This window comes from Quercus lobata, chromosome 3, assembly GCF_001633185.2.
Source record: "Quercus lobata isolate SW786 chromosome 3, ValleyOak3.0 Primary Assembly, whole genome shotgun sequence".
NCBI classification, from domain to species: Eukaryota; Viridiplantae; Streptophyta; class Magnoliopsida; order Fagales; family Fagaceae; genus Quercus; species Quercus lobata.
The window spans coordinates 68,093,253-68,109,491 of record NC_044906.1 but is presented as its reverse complement, the minus strand read 5'-3'; the positions used below and the strand labels follow the sequence as shown (position 1 = coordinate 68,109,491).

General features: G+C 35.0%; 2 protein-coding genes across 3 annotated transcripts; both read right to left on the bottom strand.

The window, feature by feature from the left end:
- Positions 1–2,486: 2,486 nt before the first annotated feature.
- On the bottom strand, positions 2,487–4,500 carry LOC115981641. Its single transcript, XM_031103925.1, has one exon. It carries the CDS (start codon positions 4,405–4,407, stop codon positions 2,812–2,814), a length of 1,596 nt encoding a protein of 531 aa, XP_030959785.1. The 5' UTR covers positions 4,408–4,500; the 3' UTR covers positions 2,487–2,811.
- Positions 4,501–6,252: 1,752 nt separating this feature from the next.
- LOC115978689 (anaphase-promoting complex subunit 2) lies at positions 6,253–15,026 on the bottom strand. 2 transcript variants are annotated; one of them, XM_031100535.1, is made up of 17 exons: positions 14,539–15,022; positions 14,323–14,412; positions 13,312–13,543; positions 12,156–12,448; positions 11,880–11,951; positions 11,058–11,302; positions 10,309–10,725; positions 10,004–10,205; positions 9,758–9,872; positions 9,371–9,453; positions 8,717–8,836; positions 8,480–8,568; positions 8,321–8,402; positions 7,683–7,874; positions 6,980–7,048; positions 6,738–6,887; positions 6,253–6,587 (listed from the first exon to the last, which is right to left on the bottom strand). In XM_031100535.1, the coding sequence occupies exons 1-16, from the start codon at positions 14,785–14,787 to the stop codon at positions 6,765–6,767; spliced, it is 2,673 nt and encodes an 890-aa protein (XP_030956395.1). In that variant the 5' UTR covers positions 14,788–15,022; the 3' UTR covers positions 6,253–6,587; positions 6,738–6,764. The 2 variants fall into 2 exon arrangements, with proteins under 2 accessions (XP_030956395.1, XP_030956396.1); XM_031100536.1 differs by lacking the exons at positions 6,253–6,587; positions 6,738–6,887; positions 6,980–7,048; positions 8,321–8,402 and having other exon boundaries at positions 7,756–7,874; positions 14,539–15,026.
- Between the last annotated feature and the right edge of the window lie 1,213 nt (positions 15,027–16,239).

Sequence of the window (16,239 nt, the reverse complement as noted above, 5' to 3'; positions counted from 1 at the left end):
GGAAACAATTGATACATTTACATAACTGCATGTAAATTAATTGAAAAATAAATGGTTGAGCATTCTGTAATGAGTAAAGATTTTTAGATATCAAATAGTAAAGTATATGCTAAGATAATCTGGTTACAGTAAAGTTAAAAACAGATTTAAAATTGTAAATATGTGTGAGACACATTCACAAGTGTGAAAATAGTAAAGCCAAAGTATTAAATTAGCATAAATTATGAATGCTTAGATCTATTTTTTAACCATTTATGTTCAAAATAAACAGTTTTTCAAAATAAATTATGATATTTCCTAGAGTGTGTGTTGCTTAACAATGATATGATCTTCATAAAAGAGACTAGGTATAAATAAGTAAGCAATCAAACTTTAATGTATATCTCAAATTGAAATAGAGTGTCAACCACAATTGATAATAGATTATAAAATTAATTTTTAAAATTGCAACTTTCTTATATGTTTTTATTCTTTATTAAATGAGTTATCCAATAAGTCATTCGTAATATTTTTTTTTTTTTGGAATGTTGATATTGTGTAAAAATAAAACTTGTATATTTGTTCTACTTATCTTTGTGTTGTTTTGTTTTAGATAGCAATGTTAGGATTTGTATAATTTTAAAATTATTGAATAAATATTAATAAGTTTAACTGAGTTTATTCTTGATATAAGTAGTGAATTCAAAATAATGCATTTTACATCAAGTAATATGTTGCATAACTATTCAAATGGCAAATATATATTGTTTTCTTTATAAAAAAAATAAAAAAATAAAAAATTTCATGTGAAAATATGGGTCAACCCGACCCGTCCCACAACCCGATTGACCCGAACCCGATTTCAATCCGCTTAAAACGACCCGTTTTTGACCAGTGACCCGACCCGACCCGCCCGTTTTGCCATATCTATAAATAAGTAATTTAAATATGTATTAAATAAAAGATATATACAAACTCTTGTCCTGTCCCTTCTTTGGGGCACGGTGGGCCAAGATGGGGCATTTTTACTGTCTTTATGTATGTATGGGTTGGCTTCATTACACAATAAATGTTAAGTTCCACCATTTTATGGATCCGGTTCTATTGGTCTTCACTAAAAAATTAGCTAATTAAACTTGACCGAAAAATTAGATGGTTAATCTTAATTTTTGAGAATTTTATAATTACTTAAGAACATTGACTAACTTTGGCATAATAACCTTCTTGACTTGGTTAACTAAGCCTGCGTAATTAATGAAATCCTTCTTCTAGAAAGGAAAATTTGCGGTTATTTCAATAGAAAATAATATTTTTGGAAAATGGCATGGACTTTGGAAAGCTTTTTTGATAAAAGGATTTGTATTTTAGTGTGTGACGCTGATTTTGCAAATTAGTTGAAATTTTATTTTGTTGTTTTATGGAAAATTATTAAGATTTCCTCTGATTTCACATAATTATATGAACAAACTTTCGTTCACAAAAACAAATTTTAAAAAGAAAATTTTTTAAAAATAAATAAATAAAATTTAATGGTAGTGTTAAATGGGAAAATAACCCTAACTTTGAAATCTATGCACAAAATTAGGTGCAAAAGTGACTGGTTCTAGGAAATAAATATCATTTAGAAAAAATGACTATGCAAAGAGGGAACAAAGAGATCTGAATGAGTATGAAGAGAGGGTGTAAAGAGAGAATTACATAATACACACACACAAGACGATGCAGACAAACTCGTTCTATTCCTTGTCCTATCTCCTCTTTGGGTTGGAAATTCCACATGATAGAGAACATGGATAACGTGGGTCGAGCAGGGTGGGACATTTTTGTCATCCTTCGAAAGTAAAGTATATTTTTCTTGATACATATAACCGATACATGGTATATTTTCCTCTAATTTTCTCAACTTGTTAGGTTATAATAGATGTTAAGTTTGTAATCATATGGATCTCAATATGATGGTCTTGTCTAAAAAAAGGAAATTAGCCAATTAATCTTAATTACCCAGAATTTTATGGTTACTTGGAGCATGGATTAGATTTGGCACAATGACCTTATTGACCAAGCAAACTACACTTTTGAAATCTTTCTCCTTGAAAAGCAAATTTCTGTTTATTTCGACAATTTATTTATTTATTTTTTATTTGGAAAATAGCATGAACTTTGGAAAGCATATTTGGGAAAACGAACTTATTTTTCAATGTTTGGGTCTAATTTTGAAAGTGAGTCGGAAACTAATTATAGTTTGCTGGAAAATTATTAATATTTCTTTTAGTTATATGAACAAACTTTCATTCGGAAAAATTAATTTCAAAGAGGGAAAGCTTATTTTGCTTTATGAGTTTTTCCTTTTTGCTGATCATAGAAAATTTTCTCTATTATCTTGTGTTTTTTGTTGTGCCAAAACACCATAAAATGCCCAATACACTAAAAGGGTGAGGTGGTGGTCTAACTCGATGCATTTTAAGAAAAAGAAAAACGAATAGAACTTGTATTAGTTAATAGGCCAATATCTTTGTATAATCTGAATTGAAGCAATTAAACAGATCAGTGGTACCAGAAAGAAAACTGAATGGAACTTGTGTGTAGCTAAATAGTTTTGTTAACAACATGTCAACAACAACAACAACAACAACAACCAAAAAAAAAAGAAAAAAGCAGAAGCTAGCTAAGTAGCTTTGTTAGCAAGAACAAAATGAATAGACTTGTAGCTTGAGCCTTGAGGTAATATAACTCGAAGCTATTAAACAAATCAAAGTGGCAGGAAAAAGAAAAAAAAAGTAGAACTTGTGTGTTGCTATGGATTTTGTTAACAATGAAAAGATAATAGGTTTGTCAAAATAAGCCAATCTCAAGTAGAGTCCTTAATGCTTGTTTCTTAACCACCTTTCCATACACTCCTCTTCCCAGCTTCAAAGCCCTCTCCTTGTCCAACACCCCTGAACTTTTATTCAATCCTTCGATCAACGCCTTCAATAACCTCTCATCACTTCCCATTACTTCAACTAAACTATCCACCACCACGTCCACAGCTGGAATCCGCTGTCCCCATCTCTTCATTGACTTCTGTGAACCATAAGCCTCAGAATATGCAGACCAATAGGATGCCCTCAAATAGCCTTTCTGCTTACCCCTCACTACACATCTCCTCATACATTCCTCTAATCTGTACACTGCACCACCCATATCTATCCCTCTTTCAAGGCCAATTTCAATTTCTCTAATCTCTTGCTTTTCACTCATTTCCTCCTCAAACTTGCACCTCTTACAATTACATTGAAACCCCCATGAGTTTGACATTTCTCTACGCTTATCCAATGGCAAAAGCACATCATGATAAGCAAATGTAATCTCTTCACCTGCCTTAACATCCCTTGAAACATGAACCATCACATAATCCCCTACATGCAAACGCCTTGCATTAGGACTACAAGCATGGTTAATGAATGAAGCTAATACCCACAATCCAACACCATAATAATCACTGTTCCTCCCCAAAACTTTGGCTGAAACTGCATCTTCAACCAGAGAATTCACATCCAAGATGTTTAGAATACTAGCCATATCAAGCTTCTTATCCAAGTCTCTTCTTTCCTCTTCAGCCTCAGGCCTAAAAAGACTTATATCTGGAACCTCTAACACGTCCTCATCTTCGCCAATTGACAATGTATTAATCAAATAACATGTTCTAGGACATTTTGCAATTGAACTTGTAACTTTATCAATGAAATTCTTCCACATAACCAATTGGGCATTCTCACCTGAATCTTCACTAGGCAATATACCTCTCTCTGTGGCAATTGCTTTGGTGACCAACACCAAAGTCCCAGCATCAATGTTCTTTGTTGCAAAGAGGCCACGCCCACTAATCACAGATTTCCTTATCTGCACAGCACCAATGTACTCGGCTAGTTCTGGGGACTTTCCTCGATACTTGTTTACAATCCAATCCGAGAGATCAAAGCCTCCGGTCCTTGATAAAAACTCGAGCTTTTTGCATTTCTCCAGATACCCATTAAGGCTTTCAGCATTCTCATTAGCCTGAGGATCCAAAAGAGCAGTCTTGAAACAGTCCAAAGCCATAGAGTACCTATTGAGATTTAGCAAAATCTTACCTTTGCATAGCAGGGTCTTGAAATGGGTACTCTCAATTTTCAAAGATTGTTCACAATCCTTCAATGCTTCATCAAATTCTCTCAGTCTGGACCGTGCCTCTGCTCGATTTGAGAGCCCTAAGCAGAGAGATTTGTGGAGCTTGGAAAGGTTTTCTGGGTCTAAGTGATGTTGGGTGTTTGAGATTTGGTCTTGGCAAAGATTGATGAAGTGAGAGTAGGCAAGTATGGAGTCTTCCCATTCTTCTCTGAGGAGGTGCTCCTTGGCTTTGGATCTGAGCTGTTGCATTTGCTCTTCGGCCATTTCGAGTTCTGTCATTGTTTTTTTGATGGTAGTGGGTGGTGGACTGAAACTGCTTTTGCGTCTTTGACTGGTCAGTGGTGAAGTATGTTGAGGGATTTGAATATGAGGATTTTGTAACGGTCAAATTGCTTATTCTAAGTTTTAACTTTTGTCTCACATTTTGTTCTGTAACGGCAACGGCTATGTCGGGGTTCTTTATTTATTACTATCATTACTATTTTTTTTATGTTTCTTTATTTATTAATTTAGTGTTGAGTAGAACAGAGGAATACTATTTTTTTTACACGAATGAAGGCTATTTTATAGGATTAGTTTTATAACAAAGATTTAATTTATTTAATTTTATTTTGTTTTAATCGGAGAAGAGTAAAATGTTTAATTATAAATATAAAAATGTGTGTTTAAATTTTAAAATCTCAATCCACCTAAATGATTTCTTAAAAAATGACAAGATATCATGTACACATTTTGATTAGTAAAAAATTAAATGGTTATTCTTCATTTTACAAACAAATGGAGAAGATCCTAATATTATTTGTTGAGTAGTATTTGTTACACACACGGTTATTCTTCATTTTACAAACAAATGGAGAAGATCCTAATATTATTTGTTGAGTAGTATTTGTTACACACACGGTTATACACCTATTTTTTGAATAAAAATTGTGAGTTGAAGACACGATTTCAAAAGTGAAATCATGCTTTCAACTTACTATTTTAGTTCAAAACAAATTTTCAACTTATTATTTTAGTTCAAGAAATGTGCAATAATTTTTATCAATGTTTGTTTAGCCGAATTTCTTACTGATATTGACAAGGAAATGTAAACTCACGAGACAACACATGCTTCATGATTAAGAGGCTCTTCATTTACCTTTCAATTATATAAAAACCAGTATATATTTGAAATTTAAATTCTATAAGTCTAAGGCATGTAAAATGCAACATATTTAATATTTTCACACCAAACACGTCCAATTTTTGAAGGAGCATTATTAAAAAGATTAAACTAAATCCAGGAAACAATAAAAAGATGAACTTATCAAATTTAGATACGCCCTCTCTCACTCAGTCCCCATCAAATCACAAATTCACAATTTTCAAAGATACCACCAAATTTTCCTCTCAAACAGAGACACTATGAAGATCACAACCAAAAAGATGACGCCTTTTTGAACAGCTTGCTTGTTCCCATAATAATATAGGGCCTCATTTGAACACTGTAAAGGATGAACCATTGCTAAACTGGGATAATCTGGTGCAATACAAAAAGTTATAAAAAAAAAAATTTGTATTGGCTAATTGATTCAATTGCACTTGGGTATTGCACTGAATCTCAATCCACCAAACTGCGAGTTCTTCACAAGACATCATGTTGAGGTTCTTCAACTTTCAATTAAGATGAACAAATGACATTGATTGCCGTCGGGAAATTATGAAGATCTGCTGACTTACTGCCATACATCTGCACTTATGCATCATTTTGTTGACATTTTAGACCGGGCCAATGATTAAAAAAAAAAAAAAAAAAATCACATTATCTAATCCTTCTGATGAGACTATGTAAGGCCCTGTTAGAATCATAAATTTTGCAGAAAGCTCACATTCTTAAAAGCATAAAAGGAATGCTTAAAAGAAATTCAATGGATTCCATATGTTACTAAGCTCTTTGGTAGCTGTTATGTAATTCATCAAAAAATGCAGCAGTTTCAAATTTCAACAGAGAAGGGCCTCAGGGCCATCTTAAAATTCAGAGCGCACACGTAAGACTTATACACCTATTAATAATACAAATCATAATAAACTTACTAATTAATGGATCAAAGCCAAAGGAACCTGTTAAGAATAACTCAAATAGGATTTTTTTTTTTCAAATTCCTGCAATTTTGAATGCCTATTCTCCAGAACTCCAGCTCTGTGTGCATCCATATTCCACACGCCAAAAAAATGTTTTCTGCAGAGAATTGAAGATGATCTTAGGAATAACCCAAAATTGCTCTCCACAGATCCATTGGAAACCATCTTAAAAGACACTGCAACTTGCATCAGAAAACAGGATGATGTTCAATTAGCGTCCCAACTAGAACTCGGGATAATTGTGACACACTCCTGCCACAAAGATTTGCCATCTTCACAGGGCTATGTACAGATTGCAAAAACTCTGAAATTTTAGCACTCTCTTCCTGAAGACATTCCTAAAACATTGGGAAATGCATATATGAGGTTCAATTACGGTAGCTCATGAAATGAAGAGAACAGAAAAGTATATAACAAGATTGTGCTTTCAGAAGCTTATCCTGTGACCTTTCCACTCTATAATAGTTTAACTCTAAAGGAAATCTCACCAGCTCTACTTGCTTAATGACAAGTCATTATTTCTTCATGAAGTACATTCCATCTCTCAGTTCCAACTTTTCTTCAGAAACTAGACCAGATAAGAAGCTCTGAAGTTGTTGGAGCGATTTATCGTAAGGGGGGTCAGCTACGCAAAACATCTAGAGCAATGTGTTAAAAAGTAATTTAGTTTAGCAATCATGAAATTTGTAGCTAAATCAAAATCTAAGGAGCCTGTTAGAACAATTCTTACCTTGAGAGTATTATGAATTCGATCTAATGCCATGCTTCCAAAGTTTGTGAGCATCCCCATGATAAATTTCTAGAAGCAAGTGTGATTTAGAGTTATTCATAGAACAAGATGACAATTAATAAATTTCATGCAGATGCATAAGTACTTGTAAATCTTCCTTTTAATTCTGATACTTAACCAAATGATTGCCCAGGGGTAGCCAAATCTAACATGGTTATCAGACTAAGCCAGAAGAAACAGTTTTTTTTTCCCAGTCATTTACATTTTCAGTGATTTCTTTCTTCCCTCTTGGGAAGGCTAGTTCAATAATTACTACTTGACAAAGCTATGATCAGCAACAGAAAATTATCTGCTGGAACCTAAAAGGTTGTTTGATGATCCAATTCTGGAGTATTATCTAAGGCTAGCTTTTTGCTGAGTGAAGAGAGAAATTTCTGTTCTTCCCCATCTCTTTTTCTGGGGATATCTACTTCTACTTAACCTTGGTGAGTTAAGAGTAACTTTTAGTTATAGCCTTTAGTCCAAAATGAAACACCAGACCCACCCAACCCTATAAATAAAAGTAAATATCCTTCAAAGCAGGGTCTTGAGTCTGACTAATTTGGAATTTGTACGAGGAAAGTCAGAAAAAGAAACAACGGAACAGTTTCAAACAACCATTCATGCAATTACATCAAATAATTCTCAAATTCACATCACATACCTCATAAATAGTCATTTCCTTGCGTATTTGATCCTCAACAGAGGCCACAGATCTCTCTCCCTCGTCATCACCAACTAAAATCTCCTCACAACTACCACTATTTCCACCATTCTTATTAGTTTCAACCATGCCTTCCATCAGGGTAAATACATGATCATTAGAGTCTACCCCAAGTGATTCTGCAAGGATTCCCTGATTACAAAAGGAGGTTAATAAAATTAGTTTTCATCTTGACCCTAGCCCTTGAAGATTGTAATATATTTGAATATTTATGGATTACCAAATTTCTACCTAATTGAGCAGATTTAACCAGTACTTGGAAGGAAAAAAAACAAAAAGGTTGACTTCACAAAAAAAGCAACAAAGCCTACAATTCAAAATAACCACAAAGTCAATAAAAGAAGATTGGTGCCATTGCCAGTATAATGTGGAAAGTTCTGAGGTAAAGGAAATTGAACCAAGCAAGTAAGCCTTATTTTTTTTCAGCTATTAAAAATCTATTGAGTGTCCAACGCTAATTGATCATTCACTAGAATGAATCATTGAATTGGTCATGTATGTTCAGCAGCAATCCAGGAGTTTTCATTAGATCTATCAAGTGTCCAACACTAACTGAGTAAGTGAATGTTATCAGATACCTTGCATATCCAAAAATTTATCCTTCGATTGAGTACATCTACAGGTAAGCCAATAGCAGCTGCAAGATTTTTAGAGGTCCAACTGAAAGTAGAAAATACAAATGCGGTTACACTATTAATGAATAGCATATAATGCATTCAGATAATTCCCATGGTTACCTCGTTTGATCCTGAAATTGCATAATAATTGCTGCATGTACAGGTGCCACTGTGAACTGCACTGCCCTATCTTCAAATTGCAACTCCAACTGCACATCCATTATAAATAAAAAAGTGAATGATTTACTGATTCAGGACAGATATAAAGGAACTGGAAAAATTTTGCTTTGTTTAAACATGGGAGTAATCCAAATATCAGTGAGTATCAAATTGCATTTTTTTAATTTTGAACCATACCTTGACTGTACCAAGATTTTTCTTCCATAGAAGCTTACGAGGGGTTTTGATTTCATTAAACCTCTTTGCATAATCAGAGAGCAGGTTGTCAACTGGCTCAGGGACATTAAGGGTCTCATCCTGAAAATTTTCTTCAAGGTTAATAGAGCAAAAATAATTTGTCGCTAAGGAAAAATGAAATTGTCATTTGAAAAGAAGAAATTTTAACCCAAGTATATATATTGTTAGCAAGGGACAGATATAGGTCTATTGTGTTGGTGTAAACAGATACTTCATGCAGAGACAGCAGAAAGTGTGTGTGATTGCAGAAATGAGAAAACATGTAAATATGCCCAATCATCTAGATAGCACGTCAAGTAATATTGCCAGAAAACCTTTTTTTTTTTATAAATAAATTAAAAATTTATTGAAATAAGACTACTTAATGCACATGTACAATGAACACAAAGGAGTCAAAAGAATTAGAAACAAATTATTCTGTAAAAAAAAAAAGCAACGGCTAACAAAGAAATCAGCAATGAACTGAACAGAGTTACTATAAGTATAACCCCATGTAGGAGACCGTCAACAAAGATCACGTAAATTATCATGCCTTTTCCAACTACCAGAATTTAAAATGATTGATATCAATGATAGCAGTGGTGACCTCTATACCTGGATTGGAGGCCAGAAATTAGAAGATATGATTGTAGCATCAAGAATATCCATTGACACTGCAGACTCCCCCGGCTCAGCCCCTAAGAATTTATTCACCAAAGATTACTTGAAAATTTTTCATAAATGAATAGATCATAAGAAACTAAGATGGCCTATTGGCAATCATGGCACAAGTAGTCCCAAAAACTACTAAAGAAAGATATAAATCATAATACTACACTTATTCAAGCAAAATGCCATCCATCATAGTTTGTAGATTTATTTGAATGATTTGGATATGGAAAGTATTCTTGCCATGGAATGTGAAGATGGGTGTGGCACCATCAAATTTGATGAGGTGTCACCTAATCATAGTTTATCTCATTCCTAATTTCAAAATGCTACCTGTCAGAGGGGTCTGAGCAATGGTTGCTTTTATATTGGAGTTTGTCCTCTTTGAATCTATCAGGTCATTGAGCATTATTTCACATTTTTGCATGCTGCTCTCTCCAAAATGTATCTGCAGGATGACAGTACCACCATGAAAATGAAGGCGGAAAATTCTAACGCAACAAAGAGAATGCCAAATGTCAACTACAACCAGGAGAGCTAATTAAACAGATCAAAGACTCCAATATACAAACCACCTGCCTTGAGGAGTTCTAAAGTTCGTATCTCTGAATCAATGTCATAATCAGATTTGTTGAGAAGCTTTTCTGCCAGCATAACACGATATTCATTGACTAGTTGGTCCTTTGAACCAATTATGCCAACAATCATCCCAAGTATGTCAACTTTCCTCCGGTTCCTACTACCTTTCGATGGGTCAGCTTCTACAGGATCAGGCTCCCAGCTGACAGGCAGAATTCATGGAGACATATCAGTCAACTGACAAGGCAAGCTTAAAGGTACAACTAAGTTACATATCATCCATTGCCATGATAGCATAAACATACCAGGCAGCATTGATCCATGCTTGCTTGTCATCGGTGATGAAATCATCATCAACACCAGTATTCTCTTGACTTTCTTCATCTCTATTTAATTCTTCAAGAAGGCTATCCCCAGCATTTCCAGATACATTAGGATTTCCACCAGTCCCATCAGTTAACATTGTCACAATGCATTTTATGGTATCTTTCCTTCCCCTTAAATAGTCTCTTATTGGTTCACCAACTGCTTCAAGAAAAACACCTGCCGGGTCTATTGTCCGTAGTGCTTTAATAGTTGAAACATATTGATGCAGTATGTCATTGGTTGAGGCACCAGCAGTAAGCAAGCGATATTGTAGTGCTGAGATAAATGATTCAACCAACTTAGAATGTTGTCCCGTATATTCAAGACATTGTTTTAAATCTTCAATAGCTGGAGAGCTGCAAAATTTATTAGAAAAAAAAATTAGGAAAAGAAAAATGGAAAACAGAATGAGGACAACCACAGGAGAATCTTTCAGGCATTCAGGTGATTGTATCAAACATTAACACCCATTTCACCATCCAGTTGATATAGAGATCTCATCACATCAAATTATGTTGCAATTATAGCTACTGTAAGAATCTTAATTCTCTTCTCATTTATAAGAAACAAAAATAAAGCAAGACCAGTGCACAATTTGACAACTTGACCACTGTAACAATCACATTTACTTGACTTCTACAATAGGAAACCAAGGAAAATACCAGATTAAGAATGTAAAAGGAATCACCTGTCAGGATAATCCACAATTATCTCAAATAGTTTGGCTATCCTTAAATCTTGCAATGTCTCGTAAGCAAAATACTCTAGCCGCAACTGCCATCTAACAAGTCCTTGAGAGGGAGTATCAATTCCGGGATAGCATGACGAAGGATGTGAAGCCAAAGGTGATTTGAGACCAGATGAAGGACTATCATAACTAACAGAGTCACCAAGATAAGCAAGAAGTGCACGGAAGAACTGGAGAGGCACAGCCTGGGAGACATAACTCCAAGTATATGGAGTCATTTATTAGTAGCATAAAAATATATACCTAAACTAGAAAACTAGCATGGAGGGCAGTAGAAAAATAAGCAGAAGAAATACAAAACATGGCAAGAAAAACAATATCAATTTTACAGCATCTTGCAGATTGCATTCACTCTATGCAGGAAGAACTTTTGGACAATTACAGTAGCTCCTGAAATCAAATCAAATTACAGTTTATGACCAAAGAACTAATACAATTTTGTATATAGCCATATTATAACTAACAAATAATTTATATAAAAAACCCAATTACATATAAACCAAATAATTATATGCCTAGCTGAAACAACTATAATATCTTCAGCAATTGTTCAATGACCTTCCGCATATATAGACAAGAAAGCATCTGTCATATGGTATAGACCAGTACAATTTAATCCATTAACTCAAAAAGAGGACCAGGTTTATTGAATCAAAAGTGCAATGCAAATGAAAACATCTTGGATAGATAACAGGTTAAAACATTAGGGATTTTAGAAAATGATAATTAAAAAAATAAGGCAACACAAACAAGAAAAAATACCTGTATCCACCCTTTAATGGACTCCAAAACAGAACTTCTGTAATCATCACCAGCCAAATCATGTACTTTAGCCTGCCACACATACAGGAAAATTTTGATGGGACCCAAAGACAAATTACATACAAAGAAAATGTGAGATGTGATTCTCACATATAGTATTGGAAAAGAGGATGTCCAATACAACAATACAATATTGGAAATGAAAAGAAAAAGGCCAATGTATGGGTGAAAAGAAATAAGCTGGACAGCTATTGCAAAAATGGAACACATGCTCACCTTTAGAAGCAGAAATATGGCAGAAGAATAGGCATCTTCAGTCATAGATGTAAATCCAAGACTTCTAAGATCTCGAACAACCTTCCCAATGTTCTTTACCAACTTATTGTTCTCCAAGAACCTACCCTGGTGAGAACATTCATCAATATCCATTTCACCAGTCCTATAAGAGATTTTGCTTTTTTCATCTAAATCCATTTCATCTTTGTCTTGAGATTCATCATCGTCGAACTCTCCACCCATTATTGTACTCAATTCCTCCAACCTTCCCTTAAAATACCAGTGGAGTATCTCTAAGAACATTTGGGAGGTAAAAAGAAGAAATTAAAGTAAAATCAGGAAATTGTTACACACTCGCACGAAACTAATTTTTAGACAGCATAAAACAAAAGATCTCCAGTGTAGATAATCAGGTAAAATAAGAAAAGTGGATTGTTTTAATCCTAAAGCACACCTAATTACAGTTGAGTGACTTGACCTTGTACTGACTAGTGTAGTGGAGAACTGGGTGGTGGCAAACAAATAGAACATTCAGCAGAAAATCAATCCAACACATGGTGCATCAAGACAGCAATGATTGCTGCCCCATCTATATCTAGTTACTCAATGAGCTCAAATACTCCTTGGTATAGAAATAAGTAGGTTTCCCAAGAACCCTACATGGTAAATACTTCTTAAAGCCTCCCATTTCAATCAATTGTTGAGGAATACATTCATTCTTTGGGAAAAAAATAAATGCATATATTCTTTCTTGGGCTTCTATGTTTTTTGGGAGCACAGGGTAGTGCCAGAATATAACAAAATAATTTAGATTGACAATTATCAATCAAAATTTAAGCTTTTTTTCTTCTATACTGAGCCACCAAATAGAATGTATTCACTTGCTATGGATACTGACATGCAGATCCAAGCAATACCTGAACCCGACCCAAATAAATTTTTGATGCATCAAATGTGAATTTATAATATCCATCACCCAAACTTTCAATCTTCATAACACACAGAACAAGCCAAAAATGAAAAGATACTTAGATGAAGGATGCTAACTACCAAATAGCATTCATTGAAGTCTAGTTTTTAGCCAACACGTACTCAGCAAAAAACACTATGCTCAAGAATACTAGTAATCAATCAAGATATATCATTAAGTATATACCAGGAAAATGCCGAGGAAGACTAGCCATAAGCACTGAAGACACAAGTAATTGGTATCTAGAAAAGAGATGGCTTCTCTCCGCATCCGAAGGATGCCTTCCCTCAGACATCTGATCCTTGTAGGACTGCAAAGCATGAGACAACATCAACAAGCACTTCTCCTGGTATTGCTTTTCCAAAGATATCTCTTCTAGAGCTTTGCACAACACTTCCTGAACCTCACTCTCGCATATCTGCACTTCACAATTAAGCCAATGAGTTGTAGCTTAATGGCATCTCCTCTCTCTCTACATTACCCTCGTAAATGTAATGTAGAAGGTGAGATCGCCAGTTCATGATCCACCATATGTGTTGTGTGTATAATTCCAAAAAAAAGGAAAGAAAAGTGCAAGTCACCAATTTTCCAATTCAATACCTTATATTTATCAAGAATTTTAATTGATCTCTCTCTCTCTCTCTCTCTCTCTCACACACACACACACACACACAACTATAAGATGTTTAAATTTCAAGTTTGGATAACATAGGGAACCTCTCTAAAGAAGGGCCCTTTAAACTCGCTTCTAGCTAGTAAAACCTATGAGTAATAGACCCCACCCATCAGAACCAATTGTCGGGTAATTCAGAGGCACCCATGACAGGCTAAACAGTTTATGCCCGTACCCAGGAGCACTGTATTTTAGAATTTTCAAGAGTCTTGTAGCTCAATGGTGTTGCCTGGTCTCCTTCTTAAGGAGAACCACGATTCAAATCCCCCCTCCCCACTTGTTGTAACAATTGAATTATAAATTAAAAAAAAAAAAAAAAAAACTTTCTTTATTTTAAAAATACCCACAAAAAATGAGTATGAATTGAATAGTAAACAGCATCCAATATATGAAATTTAGTGTGCATGTTAAGAATGAAAACATATAATCCAAAGGTGAAAAGTTTGAAACTTTAATCCAATAATAAGCTATTGAGTGATTGTAGCGTTGCCATATATATATATAGAGGTTGATGCTATACATACAGGGGGTTGGTTTTTGGAGAGAAGTGCAAAATTGGTGTAAGCATCAAAATGGCGCCAAAATTTCGAAGCTCCATTTTGCTCAAAAATTTCCTGCACACACACAGATAACGAAACCCTAATTGGAGTACAAATTTTCAAAACAAGTAGTGCCCTAACTTTGAAAATTGAGAGCATTATGACAATCTTGCATACATAGATACATATGTATATATATACCTCTAGTGACTTGAGAAAGTGGTCGCGAACGAGAGAGTGGAGGCCGTGGTGGCAGAGGGAATGGACGTGAGCGATGAATTCTGGGCCGACGGAGAGGTCACCGGCGCCGGTGAGAAGGGTTGCGGTGGTGGCGCAGAAGCCGGTGTAGCTATCGTGGATTTGTCGGATGGAATCGTCGGTGAGAGAGTCAAGAATCGCTAGGTTGCAGCTGGAGGAGGAGGCGGAGGAGGAGGGTCCCTCCGTCGTCATCAAGTTTTGATTTTTCTGTGTGTGTGGGGTTTTGCCGCCACTGTGAGATTGAAATGGTGTTGGGGGAGTGGAGTTCACAGTAGTGTCTCTTTTGCTTTTGCCATAGCTTTTGGCCAAACGAAAATGGGTCCAGTTATCGATTTTGACAAAACCGGTTTAGGTCTAGCTCTTGGTTGAACCAACTAGTCCGTATTTTGATGTGGTCACCTCTCCAACTCACTTTTTTTTAAGAAACTCTCCAGCTCACTTAAGCTCAATTCAAGTATGGTGTGGAACAATTCATACAATAATAGGGTGCTATTATTCGAATTCACAACTCCTAAATTTGGACGTTTAATAAGTCATAATAAGGAGTCCAAATCTTCTGTCTCATCAATTATGCTCCACTTCATGCTCCACCAATAAATTTTGGACAGCTAGCATTTCTCATTAAATGAAATAATTCTGACTTTAACACTCACGTTACTGAAACGTTAACGTTAAAATCCCTTTCTTTTTTTTTCTTCCGCGGCTTTATTTCTTCTCTGTTCTGGCTTTTGGTTTCTTTTTTTTCTCTTCTCCATGTGGTTTGTCTCTTGCCGCAGCTTTTGGGATTGATTTGGACTCTTCCCCTTTTTTTTCTTCCGCAGCTTTAATTTCTTCTCTGTTCCGGCTTTTGGTTTCTTTTTTTTCTCCTCCATGTGGTTTGAGTCAACAAGAACTCTTTTGAATTTTGTCTCTTGCCGTAGCTTTAGTTTTTGATTTGGACTCTTCCCTATATTGTCTCATTATATTCCTTTCTCCCAAAGTGTTTCCAGCTTTTGCTTTTGTTTTTGTATGCCACAGAGGTTCCTTTTGTCCGGTGCAGATTTGCTTCAACTTTTGAGAGACTTCTGCTGAAACAAGCAACCTTCAAGGCTTTCAAGGTTTCTTTTTTTTCTCTTCTCTATGTGGTTGACGTCTCAAGTGTTCATCTTCATCCTCATTTCGCCCCGGTTACAGACACATCCTCACTTCATCTTCAAGTGTTCATCTGCTTCTATTGGTTTCCACAAAGTGACTTGTCTATGGTGATTATGGTGTTTGATTTTTGTTCCATTATGAAACATGTGGAAAGAAAAACGTTTTTGGACGATGTAAAGGTTGTAGTCAGTAAATAATTGGGGTTGCTGGATTTTGTATTTTACATGTTTGTTGAAATTCTTAAATGAGTGACTGGGACGGGAAGCTCCTCCATAGAAGCTCTCTTGTATATATCTTATTGTAGAGATTACACTTTGATTTGAATATATGGATAATATTTTATTTAAATTCCAGATTTCATTATTTTATCAAACTCTATTTGATAAGGATTGACTGGATTAATGGATATCTGCTGAGAATGCTTGGACTGATGTTTTGGTTTTGTGTTTCAATTGAGATAAAGTCGGATATGTCTCAATAGATGTTTTTTTTTTTTTTTTTTTTAAGATG

Excerpts from the sequence above, each read along its gene's own strand:
- LOC115981641 (XM_031103925.1), bottom strand. The coding sequence starts at position 4,407 with ATGACAGAACTCGAAATGGCCGAAGAGCAAATGCAACAGCTCAGATCC.
- LOC115978689 (XM_031100535.1), bottom strand. The coding sequence starts at position 14,787 with ATGACGACGGAGGGACCCTCCTCCTCCGCCTCCTCCTCCAGCTGCAAC. Across the intron at positions 8,837-9,370 it reads ATTTCTGGCCTCCAATCCAG|GATGAGACCCTTAATGTCCC; the intron begins GTATAGAGGTCA and ends GAAAATTTTCAG. Across the intron at positions 7,875-8,320 it reads TAAATTTTTGGATATGCAAG|GGAATCCTTGCAGAATCACT; the intron begins GTATCTGATAAC and ends TTTTGTAATCAG.